The sequence below is a fragment of the Miniopterus schreibersii genome, assembly GCF_964146895.1.
Source record: "Miniopterus schreibersii genome assembly, chromosome: 13".
Taxonomy (NCBI): domain Eukaryota; kingdom Metazoa; phylum Chordata; class Mammalia; order Chiroptera; family Miniopteridae; genus Miniopterus; species Miniopterus schreibersii.
The window spans coordinates 2,359,850-2,382,455 of NC_138113.1; the positions used below are offsets into that span (position 1 = coordinate 2,359,850).

Genomic DNA, 22,606 nt, shown 5'->3' on the forward strand with positions numbered 1-22,606 from the left:
TTATGGTCTGAGAATTACATCTCAATAAGAAAACAAATAAGGCCGGGGCAGTGTGCTCAGTGGTTAGCGTGTTGGCCCCGCCCACCAAAGGGTCTTGGGTTCGATTTCCGATCGAGGGCACATACCTGGGTTGCAGGTTCGGTCGTCATCTCGATCAGGGCGATTGTGGGAGGCAACCAATCGATGTGTCTCTCTCACATCGCTCTCTCTCCCTCCCTCCCTCCCTCCCTCTCACTCTCTCTAAAAATCAATGGAAAAATATCCTCAGGTGAGGGTTAACCAAATCCCACACAAAACAAAACAAGTATTTATTGGGCTCCTGCTGGTGCTCAGAGTGGAGGCTGTGGATGGATGGGAGAAACCCGAGGTCGATGCTCATACCTGTCTGCTTGCCTCTCCCCAGCGGCTGTGCCCCCCACTGACGGGCCTCTGCCTGCGCTGTCCCACTGTCCCCTTTCCTAGAGTGTCGTTCTGTTCCCTCTGTGCTTCCTCCAGCACCTGTCCCTTCCTGAGACCTCGCTCAGATGTAACTGCCACTTTGAAGTCCTTCTGCCCCGGCCCTGATGCGATTACTTGTCTTCCCGTATCTCCGGGGTGACGTCCCCTCTGTCGTGTGATGCCTCCCCCTGACCTGTACACTCTTGACGGAAGGGGCCGTGGTGTTGACTTTTCCATTCCCCAGCTTTGGAGGCCAGGCTTTTCTAAGACAGCCGAGGCCACTCGGCAAAGGGGGAGGGGCTGAGTGGTCGGTCCCGGGTTAGAGGAGGGAGCCGAGCTTCGGGAGGCAGCCCCCCAGGCTGGGAGCGGCCCCCTAATGCGCAGGCTCCTCCAGATGGTTGTTTTACACACTCAGAACCCTGCCTTTGTGATTCACACGCAAATGGCTTTTTCATTCCTTACCCTCGGAACCTCGTGTGAGGCGGTTTAGGAAGTGGGTCACTTCCTCGCTCATATTTTATTTTTAAGAAGCAGCTATTCTTGGATTTCCCTATTTTTTTCCCCCCTTTATTTTGCCCAAACTGATGAGTTGGGTAGCAACAGGCCACTTGTGGAAAAGTGGACTAGCTGGCCTTTTATGGGCAGGAGCTCAGCAACCTTTAAAACAGATGCACTGGCCGTCACTTCCGCTCCGGATGAGTGAGTGTGAGAGTGTGTGTGTGTGTGTGTGTGTACACACTGCGGGCTCTTCAAATCACTCCAGTGGCTTTGCCTGTTTTAATTCATATTTTAGGGGACAAAATGTGGAGCCCAAGTGAGTCAGCCTTTGGGCAAAGGAGCCTGTGTCCACGCAGTGCGCATCCATGCGGGGTTCCCTCGTGCTCCCCCACTTAGCGTCCGCGGTCTCCCCCCCGGGGGGAGCACGGCTGTGCTTGGCCCGCACTGCGCCCCGCGGGGAGGTGGAGCCGCTTTCTCGCGGCTGCTCGTCCCTGCGGGTGTCAGGAGGCCTCCTGAGCGCACGAGGTTCTGGGAGCCGCAGTCGGGGGTTCCCCCTTAGACTTCATTTTTTATTTTTGCTTGCAGCGGTCTCGAAGAGCCCTTCATGTTCTTTGCCTTTCATTTCATTTAAGGAGAGAACCTGCCTCTCTACCTAGTTCCTGGGTCTTCCTCTCCAGCGGGATCTAGAAACAGGGCTGTCTTTAAGACAGTCACCGCAAAGCAGACAGGAACGGGCCGTTCCAAAGTGGGAAAGGGTGACGAGTGGACCTGTGTTTTGGCCAATCCCTGCTGAGAACCGCTGTGCCAGCTGCTGCTTGGCAACCAGGAATGCAGAGGTGGGGGGGATGCAGAGGTGGGGGGGATGCAGAGGTGGGGGGGATGCAGAGGTGGGGGGGATGCAGAGGTGGGGGGGATGCAGAGGTGGGGGAGATGCAGGCCCAGCCCGGAGAAGCCTGTGCTGGAGGCGGGGCCGGGACACAGAGCACAGACAGGCCCCCGTGGTGTGGTGACCTGTCCTGAAGGCCACCTGCTCGGTGGGATGCAGTCTCTTCCCTCCTCAAAAGGGTTACACACAGCACACGTCAGAGGGAACTGTCGACAGAACCTCAGCCCAGCCTTGCTGCCGAAAGCTCGTCTGGCTTCCCTTGTATTTCAGGACTAGTCCGCTCCTGAGCCAACGCCCTCGCTGCCTGCATCAGTGGAGTCCTGTTTCCATCAGAAACTGAAAACGTGGGGCTTATTTTTTTAAACATGTTCTTATTGATTTTAGAGAAAGAGTGGAAGGGAGTGGGGAGAGGGAGAGAAACATGGACGTGAGAGAAACACATCATTTGTTGCCTCCTGTATGTGTCCCGAGGCCGGGAATCGAACCTGCAACCCAGGTACATGTCCTTGACTGGGACTCGAACCCAAGACCCCTCAGTCCTTGGGCCGACACTCTAACCACTGAGCCAGACCAGCCTGGGTTTGGGGCTCATTTTAATGGGTCAAGAAAAAGCACAGCTCTTTTGGCTCATTGCAGTTCCTTCCCATCTGCCTCTTGTAGTTTTGAGTGTCTTTGTACTCTGGTAACTTGTTTGCGTTCTGTTCATACAGCCCCAAGGAACTGCATAGTGGTTTCAGTCACTTTCCTTTAAAGACGTTTTCTCTCCATTTTACAAAATTGTTTTGCATGAGACATGATCTGTGTTTCTTCTCTTTCCCTCCCAGTTTTTTCCAGGATGGCCTGAAAGCAGTCGAAAGCCTCAAACCTTCCATTGAAACCCTTTCAACGGATCTTCACACAGTAAGTAGCTTCCTCGCCACGTCAGTGTTGAAACAGTTTTTATGCATCAAATGCTCTCAGATAAATGTTGCTCCTGTCAGACCCGGAGCTTGCTGCTGGGCCCCCAGAAGCGAACAGCCAGGTAGTGCCACGCGGAGCGCGGGGTCCCCGCTCCTGTCCTCCGTTGGCTGGGGAAGGTGTGATGAGTGAGGGGACAGGCGTCTCGGGGATGTGAGGATGCCCCCGGAACTCCAGGTCTCGCTGTACCTCAGTCATGCCTCTCTCTGGTTTCTTTTCTGAAGATCAAACAGGCCCAGGATGAAGAAAGAAGACAGCTTATACAGCTCCGGGACATTTTGAAATCAGCGTTGCAGGTTGAGCAGAAAGAGGTGAGGGGATTTAATTTTGAAGGATGGCTGCTTGAGGCTGTGTCTCGAAGCCTTTGGGGCTGAGGAAGGAGACGTCCGTGTGTGCCAGGTGCTCACAGATCCTTCTGGGGCTGATCGAGCAGCACTGGGACATTCAGTTGGTTCTTTAAGTGTGGTTTTATCAAACCGCCTGTTTAAGTACGTTTATTTCACGGGAAAGCTTTTCCTGGGGGCATGGCCCTAGTGGCAGCGTAGGAACCTTTCTGCTCTGTCGGGTGGGAGACGAGTAGCTCTTAGCATCTCCGTCAGGTGGACACTTCAGTTACGTTACTGGTTTTCCACCTGACCTCTGGTTTCCCTGCTCTGGGAGCCGTGGATGCTGCCCCCGTGGGCGCCAGCAGGTCGGGGCGGCCCTCCAAGCCTTCGCCCCTGAGATCGTGTGCTATAAAACGTGGAGAGCAGGTTCTCTTACGGCTGCGTTCTGCGGGCAGAAAACCTGGCCACGTCTCTCCCCACTCTACACACGAACACACCCACGGTGATACTTCGTGCTTTAGGGGCTTATTTAAAAAAACATTAAAATAAATGTCTAAGGTAATTTGATGATACATTTGCTACAGTGTAGATATTGTAATGTGAAGTTTAACATAAATCCACTTCCTTGTGATAAAGGAATGTGTCTAAATGTATCAGTGCAGCCTTTCGATAAATAACTGTTAAACTACTTAGTAGCCATCAGATTCACTGTTGGTGGTTTGTTCTGCTCTGTTTTGTGCTAAGTTCCTGTACTATAACTAAATATTGTTGTTTTTCTCCCAAATGCATTGACCTTTTGTGACCGAAGTCTAGGAGAGTAAGTAGTTCAGTATTTTAATAAATTGGAGAATTTTGCATGCTTTCTTCACAAACTTCCAAAAAATGGTTTCCTCCATTTATATATTAATGACCAGAGCATTTTTAATTTAACCCCTTCTATTCCAATAGCAGTGGGTTTTATTAAAGGCTGAAGAATTTGAAAACACAAATATTGGTGAAGAGGAAATTTTCCAAGTTTACTGTAGACCCATTTGCTGTCATTCTTGGTGAAAATGAAGCAGCCCCCTATTCCCCCCCAGCCCTGAGTAGCTGAATTCAACTCTTCCCTCTGCTCACCCCGCCCATGATGTGAGTTCATAGGGCACATTCTGTTTGAACGGCTGGTTTCAGTCATACCCTACTCGGCTGGTTGGCTGTGTCTTCGAGCACACAGGCGCTTTTTCTGCATCTCGACCTTGAGCGACCTTGAGCAGCTTGAGGGCACCCTCATGCCTCTGGTGCCTTCCCACCACCACGTGGCGGTGCCTCGCTGCTCATCAGGAAAGCTCTCGGTAAATGTGGGTCAGCTGAGCCAGAGATTGGCAGGTTGAGGTGGTTTGTTAGTGACTTCCTCCCAGTCCAGAGAGTATACATCCTGATGCTTTGATAGCCCCAAACTTTCAACAGAAGCAGGAAAAGAAACAAAAAAAGACCTTGGAATGTGGAGAAAATAGTGGCTTAACTGCCTAGGAGAGAGGGCGCCAGGTGTGGGAGCGGGCCCATCGGGGCAGCCGCTCTCCCGGGCATCGGTGGGACCGTCGACAGCGCTGTTGTCCGACAGCCCAGGAAGCACAGCTCTGGACTGGACAGAGGCGAGCAGATGCCGGTGCTCGGGAGCCCTGGGCGCAGCGTGAGGGCCGTGTTTGCCTTGGCTGTGCCCGGCCAGGAGGTTTGGGAAAACGCTTTTGTCAGAAGGCTGGTTATTTATAGCCTTGCAGAAAAGTGAAACAAATTTACCAGCACAGACTAGACGTGTTGTGGTTTGTTACTTTGTGTTTCTGTTGACCAGCCCGTCTGCGCCAGATTGCACATGGGGCCCCGGGCAGTGACTGCCCCCGCTTTTGGCTTTTGGCTCAGACCGAACCCCCCGTCTCCTGGCTGGGAATGTGAAATACAGCAATTCTCTGAAACACAGAATAGCTTCTGTCTGTCTCACTCTGTGTTCTTTTTGAAGATGGCTTTCCATGTGTGTGGACACAGTTGCAAGGAATGACCAAGTGTGTATAAGTTACATTCTGTATGTTTTAAAATAATTTTTACGATTGGAGTTCCATCTTGTGCTGCCCCTCGGTGACGGGAATGGACATTTGGGGTGTTGGTGTTTAGGTTCTCATTCGCCATTTTGGGGTTCCCTCGTGTGACTTAGAAAACTGAAGGTGTTGGTGGTTTTTATTCAGCGTTATAAAAACTCTAATTACTGCATAATTACAGATCATAAAAACGAGGGAACGTGCCCCGAGGAAGCTGCGTTGATGGTTGGTGGGAGCCGCTCTCTTCGTTCCCACGCTCATTTGACCCGAGCGAGGAGACTGTGCCATTGTGACCTCGCACCTCCCAATGACTGGCATTCATAGTTTGTTTTTAGTATTTAGTAAGAGAGGATACTACAGTTTGATTTTTCCATAATTATGAAATTTTTCAGGCTTATAGAAGAGGAAAGCTTGTAGTGAACCACCTATATCTGCCCCATTGTTTTAACGTCTGGGAAAGATCCTTTTGCAAGGTTGAAACCGTCTCTCTGCTGATATTGCAGGGGCCTCCTCCCGCCCTCCCCACCTCTCAGTGGCCCCGTCAGTGGCCCTCTGCGGGGACGCGTCTCACGGCAGCCGGCGGGTCCCCTGCCCTGACCCCGGGCTGGCTGCGGGCTCTCTGCTCTTCGATGCTGAGAACCCAGCCGGTGCTGCCGGGGGAGGTCTGGGCCCTGGGAGGTGGGCTTGTGGATCTCAGTACCGAAACCCAGGGATTTTTCCGCGCTGGAGGCCGCGCGTGCTGTCTGTCCCTCCGTCTCAGCTTTGCTCCCCCTTGGGAAGTGTCCTTGTCTGGCAGGAGGCGGCCGGATGGCATGTGCTGTCCCGGGGGCCGAGGCCCATCACCGCATGGTTCTCTTCTCACTCCAGCTTTTCTGGCCTGGCTTCAGGTTTGCCTCCATTTTTAATTGATTCAAGAAAAGTCTAGCCTGAAGAAGGAAACCGTCATTTCCTCCTTTGCTCCCGGCACCGGCGGATCCTGCTGGAAGGAGGAGCGTCCTTGGTCCGCCGAGACCTGTGAGGAGCTCTGATTAAAGGCGACCCGGGGACTGAGCAGTGTGGTCACGTGACCGCACACTCACTGGCGCCGGGTTTCCCTCCCCGATCAATAGGTACATCTCTTGCTTGTGCAGTTTAGTCTTTTGACGGGTGTATTTTTAGTCTTTTGCAGAGATTCAAATAGGTGAGCGCGGTTCCTCCATTTCCCGCACTGCGTGTATTCCCGGGGATGTTTAAACCTGGGATTGCTCTGAATTTCTAGTGCTGATGTACTGCCCTTCCGAGAGGCTGTGGCAACGGGGACCGTCCCCACCTGTTTGCCCTCGGCGTCAGGAGGCTCCCGTGGAAACGAGGACCTTTCTCCTGTTCCGGGCTCTGTGCTCAGGCTTTGTTTTCAGTTCAGCCATGGACCCCCCGAGCACACTGTTGACTTCTCGGGTGAAGATTTTTGTTTTTGCAGAGCCAGCCCATATGTATTTCAGAGTTAAAATGTCAGTGCTGGCCTGGCCGGTGTGGCTCAGTGGCTGGGCGCTGACCCATGAACCAGGAGGTCACGGTTCGATTCCCCGTCAGGGCACATGCCCGGTCGCAGGCTCGATCCCCAGCAGGGGCCTGCAGGGGGCAGCCCATCCCTGACTCTCTCTCATCATTGATGTTTCTCTCTCTCCCTCTCTCTTTCTCTCTCTGAAATCAATAAAGACATTAAAAAAAAAAAAAAGTCAGTGCTAGACACCCATGCTTATGGAATGGGAGGTGCCAGTATTCCTCAAATTGATCTGCAGGTTCCTTGCCGTCCCCACGAGGATCCCAGCTGCCTTTGCAGAAACGGACGGGCTGATTTTAAAATCCACACGGAAGTGCAAGGGACCCGGAGTAGCCACGACAGTCCTGAGAAAGAACCCAGTGGGAGGGCTGCTCTCACCCCCAATTTCAGAGCTCACCACAAAGCTGTGATAACGGAGACGGTGTGGTGCTGGCTTAGGACAGGCCTGGATCGATGAAACAATTCAGAGTCCAGGAGCAAAGCCTTATGTTAACGGTCAATTGATTTTTTTAACAAGGGCGCCGTTCAGTTTCAACAAATGGTGCTGGGACAACTGGATGTCCACAGCAAAAGAGTGAAATTGGACCCCCTACCTCACACTATTATCAAAAATTACCTCAAAATAGGCCAGAACAGATCAGAGGCCTAAACGGAAGAGCTAAACTTTTAGAGGAAAACGTAGGTATTGGATTAAGCATGATTTCTCAGATGTGACATCTGAACTAGACACAATAAGAGCTTCATCAAAGTTTAAAAATATTTGCTTCAAAAATCTCTTTAAAACTGCCAAGGATCCAGGTGACTGTAACTCTGACTCAGGCCTACCTGTGCCTCCTACCCGTGGCCTCTGTATCTCAGCTACGCCGTTTGTCCACCTGTCGGGCCTGTGCCCTCTCAGTTCCGATCATGTTCATTGCCGTGGGCGGTTCCTCCGTCGTTTGGGCAGTGCTGGTTCCCCCAGGGACAGTGCTCGGCCTGGCCGTGGAGATGAGACCGGCCCTCGTCTCTCGGGACACCCCCTGCGAGGACACGTGGTGTAAGGGAAGGAGCATCGGGGCGCAGATTCCCTTCCCCGCTCACCCTGGCCCCCGACACGCTCTGCACCTCCAGCAAATCGCTTGTTTTCCTTGCGCGTCTATCTCTTCTATTTCCAAGTGAACTGGATGGGGGGCTCCCAGCAACAGGTAGGGCACCTGGTTGGCCTGTGAGCTCAGGTCCACGGTTTGCCCCCCTTTGTCTCCTTCACGTCTGCCAGGATTTCCAGCACCGCCCTGGCAGCCCCTTTCCGCTCCCGCCCGGGACTTCTCCTGTTGCCTCGTGGGCACAGCTGGGCACCTATTAGGTGCCCAAGTTTCACTGATGATCTTGCCCTCGAGAAGCTGGAGGCTGGCGTCTCCCAGTTGTGGGGACTCCGCCAGGTTCTCAGCTGTCCGAGTGGACGGTCCACCCTGAGGCTGAGGCGGTGAGGTTCAGGCCACGGCCCTCTCCGGGGACCGACGGGGTCCGGGAGGGAATATTGTTCAGTACCTGCCCTGTACAGGTGTTCACACGTGTGACCTTCCTGTGTTCACCTTCCTTGCTGGGTGGTGGTTTCCTGTTTTCCAAGGAGGAAACTGAGGCAGGGAGTTTAAGTATCTCACCTGAAGAGGCAGGACATCGGGGTTTTTTGTTCATTGGTTCGTTTTGCCTGAAAGGACTGCTTTCACCCGACAGGAGTTTCTTGCTTTTACCGGGGACTTAAGGCTCGTAATTAAGTAAAAGCTTGTACCTCCCAGAGGGCTCGCTTTGGGCCAGTTTGGGGGTGCTGGTTTTTGCCATTTCCTTCTCCAGCCCGGTAGGTGACACTTATGAGGCCCTGGATATGAAATCGTGTGCATGTGTGTGTGTAGTGAGAGGGGAAATTTCTCTCTTAAAAAAAAAAAAAAAATGTTTTAAGGGCACAAGTTTCCTTTGTGTCTGCTCTTTAATCATTGGGACCTGGACGGGAATAAAGCGAACTTCTGACCCCGTTTAGGACTCGCAGCTCCGCCAGGGCGCCACCTACAGCCTGCACCAGCCCCAGGGGAACAAGGACCACGGGACCGAGCGCAGCGGCAGCCTGTACAAGAAGAGCGACGGGTAGGCGGGCGCGGCGGGCTGTCCACGCACCTCCCCGCGCCCGCCTCCGAGCGGCTAAACTCTTTTATTTCTTCTCGTTTATCTGGAAGGATCCGGAAAGTGTGGCAGAAAAGGAAGTGTTCCGTTAAAAACGGCTTTCTCACCATATCACACGGAACCGTAAGTATCTCCCTTACCTCGCGGTCTCAGCTGTGGTGGCGAGGGACGAGCTCAGTGGGCGAGAGGACGTGGTGGTCCTGCGTGTGGCCTGCGTGTGGCCTGCGTGTGGCCTGAGTGTGACCTGCATGTGGCCTGCGTGTGGCCTGAGTGTGACCTGCGTGTGACCTGAGTGTGGCCTGCGTGTGACCTGCGTGTGGCCTGCGTGTGACCTGAGTGTGGCCTGCGTGTGGCCTGCATGTGACCTGAGTGTGGCCTGCGTGTGGCCTGCATGCAACCTGCGTGTGGCCTGCGTGTGCCCTGCGTGTGGCCTGTGTGTGGCCTGAGAGCGACCTGCGTGTGGCCTGCGTGTGTCATGGCGTTAGGGGTGCATTGTAAAGACGGTCCCTGCTGAGAAGAGCCCCTTTGGGTTCCCGCTCCGTGTGGCGCCCCTGCACCCCATTTATGCTTTCCCAGCCGAGGGGCCTCGTTAGCCTCATACCCAGCAGTGGGGCAGGGCTGGTGGCCAGGGGCCCTTCATCCAGAGCCCGAGACGTCCAGAAACAAACCAAAGCCAGCACGCTGCCCGCCGGCTGCCTGGGTCTCTGGAAAGTGAACATGGAGCTTGGGCCTATCTCTGCTTTTGCGTTCAGGGAAAAGCGTGCAGGTGGTCGGGGCTCTGGGAACCGGAGACCCCGGGGGGAGATGCCAGAGATTTCACTGGAGAGTCTAAGGCACGGCCCGGGCTGCACCAAGTCCTCCGCCGTCCTGCGGGTAGTTGCCCATGTGGGAAACTGAGCCCTAAATGTCAGCCGGTGGAAAACCAACCTTTAGCCCTGGCGGGTGGCTCAGCTGGTTAGTGTCGTCCCAAGCGCCAGGGTTGTGGGTGTGATTCCGGGTCAGGGGACATCCCTAGGTCAGGGCCATACGGGAGGCAATGGACCGATGTCTCTCTCCCTTCCCCTCTCCTTAAATTTGATAAAAACATATCCTCTAGTGAGAATTAAAGAATAAAATAAGCCGGTCAGAGTTTTCTTCTGAAATTACCTCCTTACCCTCTGCCTTTTGCTTCTTTGGACAGAACAGGCTATTTTTTGACACTGCAATAGTGGTCTTGACACATTTCTGACAAAAATACCTTGTGGTCGCCTGTTACCTTCTGCGTCTGCAGGGGGCAGGCGGGGGAGCCCGTGTGTGAGGCAGGTCGGTTTTGTTGAAACTTAAGTGACAGATGGTTGGCGTTTAGGATTATGAGCCTGTTCTCTGTCGTCACTTCGGGAAGCGAGGGAATTATTTCTCTATCATTTTTGTGCTGTGAGATTGCTTTTCCTGGAAGTGAGTGTTTACGCTCAGAAAAATCCTTGTAAGATGAGAAATTGATCCGGGTTCCCGAGTTGCCCAGCCGGCCGTCTGTGTGTCAGCAGGAGTCCGGACTGAATGTCTTGGGCTTTAGCCAGGGAGCATTTTGGTCTCAGGGAGTCCACTGCCCTTGACCTCAAAGCCAGCATCGCCTGTCCCCCGTCTGGCTGGGTGTCCCTTAGAGGGAGGGCAGGGGCCCTTGGTGGAGCCGAGCGTCAGGGACGCGCCTGTGTCGTGGGTTCCTGCGTAAAGTCTGCCTTCTGGGGGCTATCTTTGCAATCTAGGGAAAACCCTGTTCTTGCTATATTTTATTTTTTAGGAATTTTATTGAGGAGGAACGACACTGTCTGGTTTTCCATTCTCTCCCACCCATCTCCATTTGTTTTGTTTTTTCAAACAGGCTAACCGGCCTCCTGCAAAGCTCAACCTGCTGACCTGCCAAGTGAAGACCAACCCCGAGGAGAAAAAGAGTTTTGATCTTATTTCACGTAAGTTTGTTTCTCAGACGCTGTGCCGCAGAGAAATCATCACGAGCCGTCTGCCAGGCCATCAGCCCCCTTCCCACGTGCATTTTAAAGCACCGGTTCCGGAGAGAAATGCCTGCATTTCAGGCGATGTGGGCGCTTCTCTCTTGCCTCGGAGTTATCGGCCCGCCCGTCTGGATTTGAGGGCGGCCCCGGGCTCTGTGGGCCTAGATGCTCGTCTCAGCTCCCAGCCTCGTTCGCCTGTTTGTAAACGAGGAGATTATAGGAGATCAGCCCATAAGCCCACAATCCCTTCCCTTCCTTGTAAAAGGAGACGGTCTGCTGCCCGGGCTCCGTGCTCTCTCGGGGTTAGAATGGCTGCACACGAGAGGCACCGGCCTCCAGCAATAAAAACCGATTTCCGTTGTTGAAATCGGTTTGCCGTCCGGCCGCAGGCTCGGTCTTTCTGCCTCTCGGGGGCGCACAGGAGACTCGCCGCGGAACCACCTGCCGTGGCCGCTGTTCGCTCAGCATCCCCCACGGAAGAGGGAAAGGACAGTGAGGAGTCAGGAAGCAACAGGCCAGCCGCTAGGCGGGTGGGTGACGGTGGTTGTGCCTCGCTGCCTGCCAAGCGTGGATTACTGCCTGCTGTAGACGTGGGGGGCAGTCCCGGGCAAGCCTGGCTCCGCGTGAACACCCGGGCAAGGGGATGTCGGCCAGGACTCTGTCGGCATCTTTGCTCCGGCACCTAAGGCATCATGGATACGTCCAGGCAGAGGCTTGCGGCCTCCGATCCAAGGAGGGCTCTTCACGGCTGGTGTGAGGCACCGTTGAGAATTTGCTGCTTTGTTGTCATCTTCGAGAAAAGCAACAAGCTTTCGGGAGCATAAAAAGCACTATTGCCCGGCTGACGTGGCTCAGCGGTTGAGTGTCGACCCGGGGTCCAGGCAGTCGGGGTTTGATTCCCGGTCAGGGCACACGCCCGGGTTGTGGGCTCGATCAATGACTCTCTCATCATTGGTGTTTCTATCTCTCTCTCTCTCCCTCTCCTTTCCTCTCTCTCAAATCAATAAAGACATATTAAAAATAAATAAATTAATTAAATTAAATAAAAAGCACTATTCCCGGCCGATGTGGCTCAGTGGTTGAGCACCAACCTATGAACCAGGAGGTCACGGATCCATTCCTGGTCAGGGCAGGCAGCGAATCGATGTTTCTCTCTCTCTCTCTCTCCAAAAACAATAAAAACATTTTATTTTATTTTTTAAAAAAGCCACTATTGTCGTGCAGGGGCAGGCACGTGAAGGCCACGAGGGGCTGCTTGATTTTACAGGAATCCTGCCTCCTGCAGCAGAGTTCCGCTTAGCCCTGAGTTAGTCATAAGCCACTTCTTTGTGGACTCGTGTCCGGGTTACTGTCCGGTCACGCTGATGGGACTCCTCTCCTTTGCCGCGCAGATGACCGGACGTACCACTTCCAGGCCGAGGACGAGCAGGAATGTCAGATGTAAGCGCTGCGGAGGTGCCTCGGCCGGGACTCGGGGCTGCCTGGGACCTGTCACAGCCTCTGTTCTTCTTCCAGATGGATGTCTGTGTTGCAAAACAGCAAAGAAGAAGCTCTGAACAACGCCTTTAAGGGCGACGACAATACCGGAGAAAACAACATAGTCCAGGAGCTCACGAAGGAGATCATCTCCGAAGTCCAGAAGATGACCGGCAATGACGTGTGTTGCGACTGCGGGGCACCAGGTGACCCAGCCCCCCCCCCCCCAAGATATTTAAATCCCAGCCCCAGAACCCGGGTTTTTCCCTTCCATTTCAAACAGAAAGTTCCTGCATCGGAGCCGAGCTCAGGCCCCGGCACACAGGCTCCCTGAGCTGTGCACAGACCTTGGGGGGGGGGGGGGTTGTTTGCCTCTGGGCTGGGGCGCTAGGATCCTGTGAGGAGGGCCTGACAGAGCTGAGAGGATTTCCATGCTTTTCGAGAACACTGGTGCCCAGAGGGAGGGTGAGAGCGAGGTCCTCTGGCCTTGTATTAACTGCCCAGGCTTTTCCGGGGATTTGGCCCAGGCGCCGTTGGTCGAAGGTTTGCAGTGACTGAGCCGCTGACTAGTCCGCGACCCTGCAAGAGCCTGTCGCTGTCAGGTACCAGTGTTGCCTCCAGAAAAGGAAGGCGTCGCCGGGACTGTGTGCGGGTCCCTGTCAGCTGCCCACAGTCCGTAAAATGAGAAGTTTCTCTCTGCGCTTTCGTAAAGCCGGTTAGGGCTCCTTCCTAATGCACATAGCGTATCCCTGTGGACTTTTAAAAGTCTACGGAGCTGACCTGCTCTTCTCATTAAGATGGAGAGATGGGGGTTTGGGAGAGCACGGAACAGCCTTTTCCAAACATTTATAGAAAGAGAAAGACTGTGGCTGGGCCAGAGGGGTCAGTGACCGCGTCACTTCTAATTCTACGACACTTTTTATAAACGAGCGATGACAAGAAGAGATCGGAGAGCTGAGAAATGCCGGGAGGTCCTGTTCCCGGAAGGCTTTCTTGGGGGTAATTTGAGGAATGACCTCGTGGGGTCTTGGACCCATTTAAAAATATCTTCTTAGCAGGATCTTTAAAATCTCTTTGGATCTTATCTCGAGGAGAGTGGTAAGCATCGAATGGTGCTTTTGATTAAAAAAGATCAGGATAGTGCTTTAAAATGTTTCCCTGGGGAAGTCCAAGCTGTGTGCATTTCGTTCTAAGATGCTAAGACAATACAGGTGATGTAAAGACCTGGAATAAAGTCATCTAAATGTCACCCGTAGCTACCGAAAGCCCGGTGCAGCTGAGACGATAGAGTAGGTCCAGTTTTTATAACTTGAACACTTAACAAAAGAACGCCACAATTACCTAGTGACCCAGGCTGCGATATTTACCTGCTGTGCGTTTCCAAGGGCAACAAGCAGCTCCAAAGAGAACTGCCCTTGTGGGCCGTGGTCTTGCGCTCAAGTGCGTTTCATTTTGGATTCCCCGTTTTCAGTGAATTCGGCATTCGTGGTCAGGCATGGTACCTGCTACGTGCTGCCGAAGTGCTGAGCCCAGAGCCCGGCTTCAGAGCGTAGTGTGTGGTCTCTGTCACTGTAATTAGCGTTTGTGGACGCATAGACCTGCGCGACCTAAGTCGGCTCAGTAGACTCTGGCTGGCCTCGGCCTCGGTTTCCTCTCCCCGCTTTGCCGGCACGACCAGCTTGGCGATGGGCACGGCCCCTAGAGGGCACTGTGTCCTGTTTCTTGTTTGCCCGGCACCTGTCACCTTATGAATGACAGGACCAGAAGGTGGAGGGTTGGGAAGAGGGAGAGAAGAGACTCGTGCGTGTGTGTGTGTGAAGTGTAAATTGGCGACGCTTCTGGTGGAATGCAGGTCTGGCTGCATCAAGGATCCAGAAAAATGCTCACGCTTGGAACTCCATGTTCAGCGGCTGTGCAGGAGGGTGTCCTGGCCCCTGGCCCTCTCCTCACTGCACGCTCCAAGCTCTCTGATCTCTTTGCAGACCCCACGTGGCTTTCCACCAATCTGGGCATCCTGACCTGCATCGAGTGTTCGGGAATCCACCGGGAGCTGGGCGTGCACTACTCCAGGATGCAGTCCCTCACGCTGGACGTCCTGGGGACATCCGAGCTGCTGGTAATGTTCAGATCCTTGACTTGGGGATGGAAATACACGGACCTGGAAGCTAACGTTTTAGTCTGGCCTTTGAATCCATGTTGGCTTCCTGGCTTCCCCTGGGCTGGCGGCTGTGATGTTTGCCAGTGGGTTTGGGCGCTCACAGACTCGCTGATGATTCCTCCCCCCGCTCCTAGGAGCTGAGGTCGCTCTTAGTGCAAAACTTTATTCTTCAATGAGTAGAGTGAACCGACGCTCGAAAAGGAGCGTCCAGACGGGTGCGAGACCCTGGAATGGGACGGTGGTTTGGTCTCGCTCACCCCCATTCATTAAACAGGCGGAGCCCGAGGCCCGAGGCGGTCAAGGACTCGTTCCCCCTGAGTCACTGGCCAGCTCCTGCCAAGTCTGCGGTCACTGCTTGGCTCCGTCTCCAGTGGGTTTTTCTTCTTCCCTTCGCTGTCGACCTTGGGGAGAGAGATTTGTCTTTGCTTTTATTGCCTTTGTTTCTGAGAAAGGGAAATCTTTCATTCTTGGTTCGGTGACAACACGTAGCCCCACGGTGCAGTTGGTGTCGGGGCCGGCGCGTTTTCTGCGGGGTGGCTTTCTGAGGACTCGGGAGCAGGGCCCGGCGCCCAGGGAGCGCGTGGGGCGGCCTCCGACGGGAGCTCGTGGGCACTGTTTTCAGAGTCCGCGACGGCTGGTTAGACAGCTGCGTTTGAATGTTTTCCTCGGGGCAGCTGGGCGGCAGACAGTAAATAGTAACTGTGTATTGATTGCCATTGATTTTAACGTCAAGAGCAATCGTCTTGACAGAAAATCAATTCCCGTGGTCAATAGACCTCTCAAGGGGCCGTAAATCTTATTGATGAGCGCTCTGGACCCAGCATGCCTGAACTTGTAATACATCTGAACTACCTTGTCAAATCCTCAGTCTCCCCAAAGAATCACTTTGTGGCCTTGAAAGGAACGCGGGAGAAACTGGAGCCCTGGTAGCCCAGTGAGTAACACCCCTGATTAGTTCAGGTTTAAAACTAAGCCTGGGCAGGACCCGAGCAGTGTATTCTCGGTCACCCAGCCCCTCCTGGGTCTCACTGGCCCCGTGTCCACCCCGAGCCCTCAGAGTCCTGGGGATGGTGCCCGGGAGTAGAAGACATGTGTGTCAGGGCTCCTGCCCACCTGTCCTGCTGGGCCCACCCTTTCTTGCCGTGACCCCACAGCCTCTATCTGCAAATGCTTTGCTCTCATCCATGGTTCCGAGGGCGCCCCGTGGGCTGAGTCGTTCGCTGGGACTTGGCTAAACCCTGAGGCGGCACGTGTCTCCACGTTGGACGCGTGTGACCTGTGGAGGGGAGGCTCCCTGGACCAGCTGTCCCAGTATCCCAGCCAAGTCCGAGCAGCAGGGAAACGCTCGCTCTCTGAGTCCCGGGGAATTCTCCTCGCACCCCGCTGCCATCTGCTCTCACGGATGGGGAGGCGTGGGGGCCCCTCCTCACAGGGTGCTGCGGCTGTCCCGTCACCTGAAAGCCACTGTGCTTGGCTCGGGGATGGCGTCCACGTCATAGAGACAGGTGGGGCATTAGGTCATGCCTGACCCTAAGCAGGGGCTGGGACACAGGTTCAGCGCTGGGTCTCACGCTGACTGCCCGAGACGTTGGCGCCGTGGTACGTGGGCCCTGTCACCTGCCGACCGTCAGGCTGTCTGGGGAACCGCAGTGAGGACTGGGGTGTTGCCACCTGACATCAGCTGAGGTCAGAGGCGGAGTGGTTAGTGCTCGGGGCTTTGGGCCGTCCGTCTAGAAGCTTTGTTCACTTACCAAGGGCAAGTACAATTAGGAAGGCTCCTTGCCCGGGTACGGAGCGATCCCACAGTGCCTGCGGTCCTTCGGTGTCCCCCTAAGCCCTTCATTGTTCACGTTACCGGGAGCTCGAGCTTCAGCTGCCCCTTCAGCCAGTTTCCTGGGAGAGAGAGGAGGCTGCTGAGGGGCAGCCTGATCCCCCAGGACGGCCCCGAGCGCCCTCTGTTCACACCACTCATTGAAAGTGGGGAGATCAGAAGTGTCACCCCCGCCCCCCAACCCCATTGCGTCATTTTCAACACGGAAGTTAGGATGCCTTCTCTCCCCAGCCCTGGCCTCGGGGCCCCCTTTCGGCTTCTTTGTGTCATTAAACACTGAAGAGGCTGACGGGGTGCCGAGTGGGGTACTGGGGTGCTGGATAGATGAGTAACTCTGGGTATTTGTGGCTCCCCTCACAAGGGGACCGGTTGCCATGCTGCCAGGGAGGCCCCACAAAGACAAACCTCAACATGTATCCCAGTATCTGGCATCGGACACAGTGCCGGGCGCTGGGCGTGAATTAGTGCGTCCACTCGGCTTTTAACACGGCAGGAGGTTGGCGACCGCATGGATTGCTTCCATTTGGAGCACGTACATCACGTTTTTAGTGCTTCCGTCTCCTGGATGCTTTCACCCGAATTGTTCCGTTTTATCATTCTGACAGCTCGTCGAGGGTAGGTATTGTCCCATCTTGCTGATGAAAAGTCGAAGCTCAGGCAAAGGGACGTGCCTGCAGCCCCAGCGCCAGTCAGAGGGGCCGGGATATGAACCCGAGTCTTGCTCGCTGGCCCAAATAAAGGTGGTCAGATCCGTTTCGGGGGGAGCGCAGGGTTTGGGGCGTGGGTAAGGATGGCCTCTCGCCTGGGCCCGGTCCCCACCTGTCCCTGTGTGGATCTGTCCTCTGCCCCGGGCGTTTTAGGAGAGCACGCCTCTGGAACGGGCCCGCGGCCTCTTCCCTCGAGTTCTACGGGTTCCTTTGGGGTTTGGGTTTGTCCGTCTTTATTAAAGGCAAACCACTTGATTGCTCTATTTCTTAGTGGCCACTAAATAAGTCAGGAGATGGATGAGCCGTGGGGCAGGGGGCGCGTTAATAATTGAACGCCCTGAAATGGGCTGTCGTTGCAGCTCGCCAAGAACATCGGGAACGCGGGCTTTAACGAGGTCATGGAGTGCTGCCTTCCTGCCGAGGACCCGGTCAAGCCCAACCCGGGCAGCAACATGTGAGTACGCGGCGGGCCGTCCCGCCTTCTGAACACGGGCTGCCCCGGCCCCGCGTCCTGAGGCAGGAGAGGAACAGGTTTGGGCACATCACCTGTTTCGTTAAGGAGTTAATCAGCCTGCGTTGGTGGTGGTGGTTTTTTTAAGTCACCTTAACCTTTGGGGGCGTCCCAGGAGAAATCTGGTGCGGCTGCTTTTCATAGGAAGGGGCCGCAGGAAAGCCGATGCGGCCGGGGCGCTGGGTATGGGAAGGGGGCAGGCCAGTGTCGCCCCTGCTGTGGTGCGGGCTCTACACGCGCCGTCCTGCCCGGGGAGCGGAGTCCCTCCGGCCTGAGGTCTCCCCACGTAAATTCTGAGACACTGAGAGGGCTGGTTGTCCCAGAAACATGATCATGCATCACCTTTCCCAGTGTCCTTGCAAATGCGGAGTGTGTTGTTTCCTTGTTCATTTGTTTTACTGTTGATAACAAGACCCGGTTGAGAAGCGTTTGGGCCTCATGGGGCAGCAGCTGGCCCACCGGGGCCGAGCTCGCAGCAGGGGACCGTCCTGCCAGTGTCCTCAGACAGTGCAAACCCCCAGGTCCCACGGGGCTTTGAGAGAGAGGTGGGTGGGAGTCCACCTGGTCCACGCCGTGCCGGGGCTGCCCGCGTTAGACCCCAGGCCTGGCTCGAATGGGTGGCCCATCTGCCCGCAAGAGGTATGGGGTGGCGTCTCCACTGGAGTATGGCGCCCAGTGGGGCAGAGGAAGGGGAGAGGGAGGGTGAGGTCCCCAGGCCATCGAGGCGGCCCCCGCGTTTGGTGAGTGGAGCAAAGTGTTGGGGCAGGAGGGGGAATGAGAACTGAGTGGTGAGAAAGTGTAAAAATTCACCTGTAAGGAGCATTTCCCTTGGCGTAACCTGAGGGAGAACTGGCGGCACGGTCGTCCTGGGGACATCGGGCCGGGCACAGGGAGCGGTGGCTTTAGGAGAGTGTGGCCCTTGGCAAAAGCAGACAATTTGGATTTTTGGAACCGTTCTGGGGGGTGCGTCTTTGGGAAGCGGTGGTTGCAGGGTTCGTGTTCTTTTGTGTTCGGGCGAACTGACTTGACACAGTTGGGAGCTCAGCCGGCCGGAGGAGTGAGCAGGCGGCCGTGACCGTGATGCGCCCTCTCGGCGCCGGGTGTCGGGTGTCTCCGGCGAGCCCTCGCTTGGTGTTGGATCGGGTCGGTTCCTGTTGCGAACGCTGCGTTTCCTTGAGACAGAATAATGTGTGGCTTTAGGCACCAGGCACGAGGCTTACAAAGTGGCTGTCCTCTCTGTGAGTTCGAATCTGTCCTGCACAGGGCCTGGAGTCCCAGCTCGTTCCCGGTCGCGGGCCCAGGCGGCCGTGCGAGCTCCTCCGGGCCCTTGCCCTCTGACGGAGGCAGGGAGCCGGCTCCCCCCGCCCCCCAGGCAGCGGGCGTCGGCGAGACGGCGCGTCAGGCACGTGGCAGGGGGTGACGCGGGTGCCACGTGCTGAGTCCACACTCCTTGAAAAACCAGGCTCCTCTCGGGTCAGGTTTCAGCTGGAGGGTGACCAGAGGTGAGCTGGCTGTTCCCGGGGTCGCTGGGAAATGTCACCTTCGGTGTGACACGGTCGTTTGCTGTTTGGTTGACACCTGCTCTCAGCGAGGTGCCCGCGTCCTGAAATACTGTAATATTGGTCAGTTTTTAACAAAGCACGTGATACGTAATTTCTTCCGACTGCCAAAGGTGCTTGACAAAGGCAGAGGTTTTGTTTACTCTGGGGCTAGAGGATTCTTAAAAACGAATACCGTCCGCCGGGAACTCTACCATATACACGTTACAGATATTCTGTCTGTATTGAGACCCCAAGCCCCCGACTTTGGCACAAATAAAAGGGCCGTTGGCTGTTGGAACAGAGCCCCTTCCCCGTTTACAAGGCCCTTGCGCTTGCTCTCAGGAACGCCAGGAAGGACTACATCACTGCCAAGTACATCGAGAGGAGATACGCGAGGAAGAAACACGCGGACAGCGGGGCCAAGCTTCACAGCCTGTGCGAGGCCGTCAAGACAAGGGATATATTTGGGTTACTGCAAGCGTATGCTGATGGTGTGGATCTTACGGAAAAGATCCCGCTGGCCAATGGACACGTAAGAGCGTGGCAAGGCCGGGAACTAGAAATGCCGACAGAGTAGTGGAGTTCTCTGCGGGAGGTCGGCACTGAGTTCCAGGGGAGCGTTAGCACCCCCTGGGCGCTCGGGGAGCCTCGTGGCTGGGCCTCAGCTGCAGCTCCGGGGGCCTTGCGGGGGAGGAGAGCTCTGCCGGCCCGGTGCACCCCTTTCCCCACGGGAACCCACGTTAGGGAGACGTCCCCCAGTTTCCTGAGGAATTTTCTTGAGAGGGCGGGGGTCTCCCTGTCAGGATCCACCAGTGTCACAGTCAGTATGTGTCCTAACTCCTTCCACAGGTGGAATGAGATATACACTCACATTCCCTGAACCCCAGAATAAAGGCACACGGGGCTGGGGTTCCCCTCAGCAGCTGAGCCTGGAGCCTTCATGTTCGGTGTCGGGCTGAGAGAGAATCAGGCCATGGCGATCCAGGGCACACGTGCTCGGCTCTGAGCTGGGCCTTGGCCAGAGAACGTTGCGTATATTACCTCCTGCTCTCGCCCCCGCCCCCCAAAACAACCCTCATGTGCTCCCTTCCCCCCACTCACCAGGACTTGCCTTCAGAAAAGGCCGTGGTGGTCATGTACCCCCTAATATGAACTGAAGACAGTCCAGGTGGCAGCCTTGGTGGCCTGATCTATAACTATAGAGTGAAGAGCTTTAACTCTTGTTAAAATACACATTTATATATATTCAGGGAGCAGGTGTAAGAGCTGGCGCATGGGAGGCCAGGGAAGTCCCTGGAGCCTTTGGACTGAGACCCCTGCTTACAGGCTCTCGTGAGGTTAATACAGGGACAGGTTGGGGAGGAATCTGAAATGAGACCCCCGAGTTCCTTGTTATTTCCTCTGGAGTGAGGAGAAGTGGGACCCGTCTGTAAATTGCAGGTTCCCACGGGCAGGGAGGCCACCGTGGAGGTCACAGGGCAGCTCCGGGGTGAGTTTTCTGAAGGAAAGAATAAAAGGCTCTTGGAAGCGAGTGTTGGACACAAAATGGCACGTTCCCCCGGGGTTCTGGAACCTCTGTCTGCTCTGCAGGAGCCGGACGAGACCGCCCTCCACCTGGCTGTCCGATCTGTGGACCGGACGTCGCTGCACATTGTAGACTTTTTGGTTCAGAACAGGTAGGTGTTCGAGAATCAGAGAGGCGTTCGGTTTGGTTCTTGGGGTTTCCGAGGGAGGAGGCAGGTGTCGTGTGGCCGAGATGCTGGAGTTTTCCCAGGTCCAAGCGTGGGTTGTGGGACAGGACGTGTGGCCGGGGCGGGTTTCTGTGCGACCCTACAGAAGCCTGGGGTGTGGGGGAGGCACCCCTGAGAGGTCCACAGGCTGCAGCTCCAGTGTCTGGGACTCGGGGAGACAGCAGGCCCCGGAAGCAGCCTGACCATGCCGCCCCCCCCCCCCCCCCGCCAGTGGCCGAGTGGCTTGTCTTATGTCCAAAGCACACAAGTGCCTTTCTGGGGTGACCTGGTCTTGTTTTACGTTGGAAGAACTTCAGAAATCTCACAGTTCCCCCTGGGCCTGTTTGCAAGGCCAGGCCATGGCGAGCGGGCTCAGAGGAGCCTTGGGACTCTGGACTGTGGAGAAGTGGCTTTTGCCTTTTATCCCCCCCCCCCAATGTTTTTATTGATTTCAGGCAGAGGAAGGGAGAGGGAGAGAGATAGAAACATCAATGATGAGGGTCCTTGATGGGCTGCCTCCTGCACGCCCCACACTGAGGATCGAACCCGCAACCTGGGCATGTGCCCTGACTGGGAATCAAACCCCGGCCGCCTGGTTCATAGGTCAACAGCCGCTGAGCCACACCGGCTGGCGCTTTTGCCTGTTCTGCTGAAAGCGTCCATAAGATGGGAAACCTCGCCGTCCTCCTGTGAGACAGGGCGGGCGAGTCTCTCGGGCTTCCTGCAGCCTCTGGGCACTGGGGGGGTGCAGGGGGCGAGGTGGCAGGGACGCTGTGGTCCAGGGCCACGGGAAGGCGGTGCCCCCTCGGCCCCTGCCCAGGTGCGCACAGTTGCCCGGCTGCCTCCTTGGCCTGCTCTGCCGTCGCGGCTAGTTCCCTGGTGGCCTCAGTCAGGGGCGCCCCACGCCATCCACGCAGCGGGGCCGGCGCCGGCCCACCCACCGTGCAAGAGGACGGAGTGACCCCGAGGGGTGCTGGTGGCCTCGCCGCCCTCCTGCTCACGTCAGCCCCCTGCCTGGGCAGCCTGGGCAGCCTGGGCCTCCTCCTGTGACTCGCTGTCCTCTCCCCCCTCGCCGGCCAGCGGGAACCTGGACAAGCAGACGGGGAAGGGAAGCACCGCCCTGCATTACTGCTGCCTGACCGACAACGCCGAGTGCCTCAAGCTGCTGCTGCGTGGGAAGGCCGCCATCGAGATCGGTGAGCGGCCCCGCCCCCGCCCGCGTCCCCGTGGTGGCGCGGGGAGCGGTCAGACGAACGCTGTGCTCCCCTGGGGGCCGAGGCCCCTGCACGGTGCCCTCTGAGGAGGGGCGGCCTGGCCTCCCTTGGCACGTCCCGCGGGGCCGCCGAGGGCTCGGGGTTCACGGGCAGCCTCCCCCCGTCCTAGGCTCCCTCTCGTTGGCCGGCACCGTATGGGTGATGCGGGCAGATGAGGGGCCCTGCAGCTGCCCCGGAGGCCGTGGGGAACTTGGACGGGCTTTGGGGCATCGCGCCGTCCTGTTCACAGCCCCCACCTCGGATCAGCCCCAGCCCTGCTGGCTCCGGGAGGGCAGGGGCACCCAGTGTCCTCCAGGAGTGACCCGTGCCCGCTGGGCCTCCACCCCTCCCGCTGCCGGGGACCCTGCCATCCAGCCAGGCACAGGCTGGCCCTGCGGCACCCAGCTGGGAGGGGGCATTAGGAAGGGCTTCTGAGGCCCATTGGAAGGGGCCCAGGAGACCAGCGGGAAGACACACACCTGCTCGAGCCAGGTTTCTTTTTTAAAAATTAATAGTCAAGCCTCGTGGACCGAGGCTTCTTTA

General features: G+C 56.2%; 1 protein-coding gene across 2 annotated transcripts in view; it reads left to right on the forward strand.

Moving 5' to 3' along the window:
• Positions 1-22,606, forward strand: part of ASAP2 (ArfGAP with SH3 domain, ankyrin repeat and PH domain 2) — a 100,736-nt gene that overhangs the window by 64,587 nt on the left and 13,543 nt on the right. For both annotated transcript variants that reach the window (XM_081156487.1, XM_081156488.1), the window contains exons 8-19: positions 2,647-2,722; positions 3,004-3,090; positions 8,729-8,832; positions 8,922-8,991; positions 10,727-10,814; positions 12,248-12,296; positions 12,372-12,538; positions 14,315-14,448; positions 17,388-17,482; positions 19,423-19,612; positions 20,671-20,756; positions 21,891-22,006. In XM_081156487.1, coding sequence (XP_081012613.1) covers positions 2,647-2,722; positions 3,004-3,090; positions 8,729-8,832; positions 8,922-8,991; positions 10,727-10,814; positions 12,248-12,296; positions 12,372-12,538; positions 14,315-14,448; positions 17,388-17,482; positions 19,423-19,612; positions 20,671-20,756; positions 21,891-22,006 — 1,262 coding nt within the window. The remainder of the gene's footprint in view (positions 1-2,646; positions 2,723-3,003; positions 3,091-8,728; positions 8,833-8,921; positions 8,992-10,726; positions 10,815-12,247; positions 12,297-12,371; positions 12,539-14,314; positions 14,449-17,387; positions 17,483-19,422; positions 19,613-20,670; positions 20,757-21,890; positions 22,007-22,606) is intronic.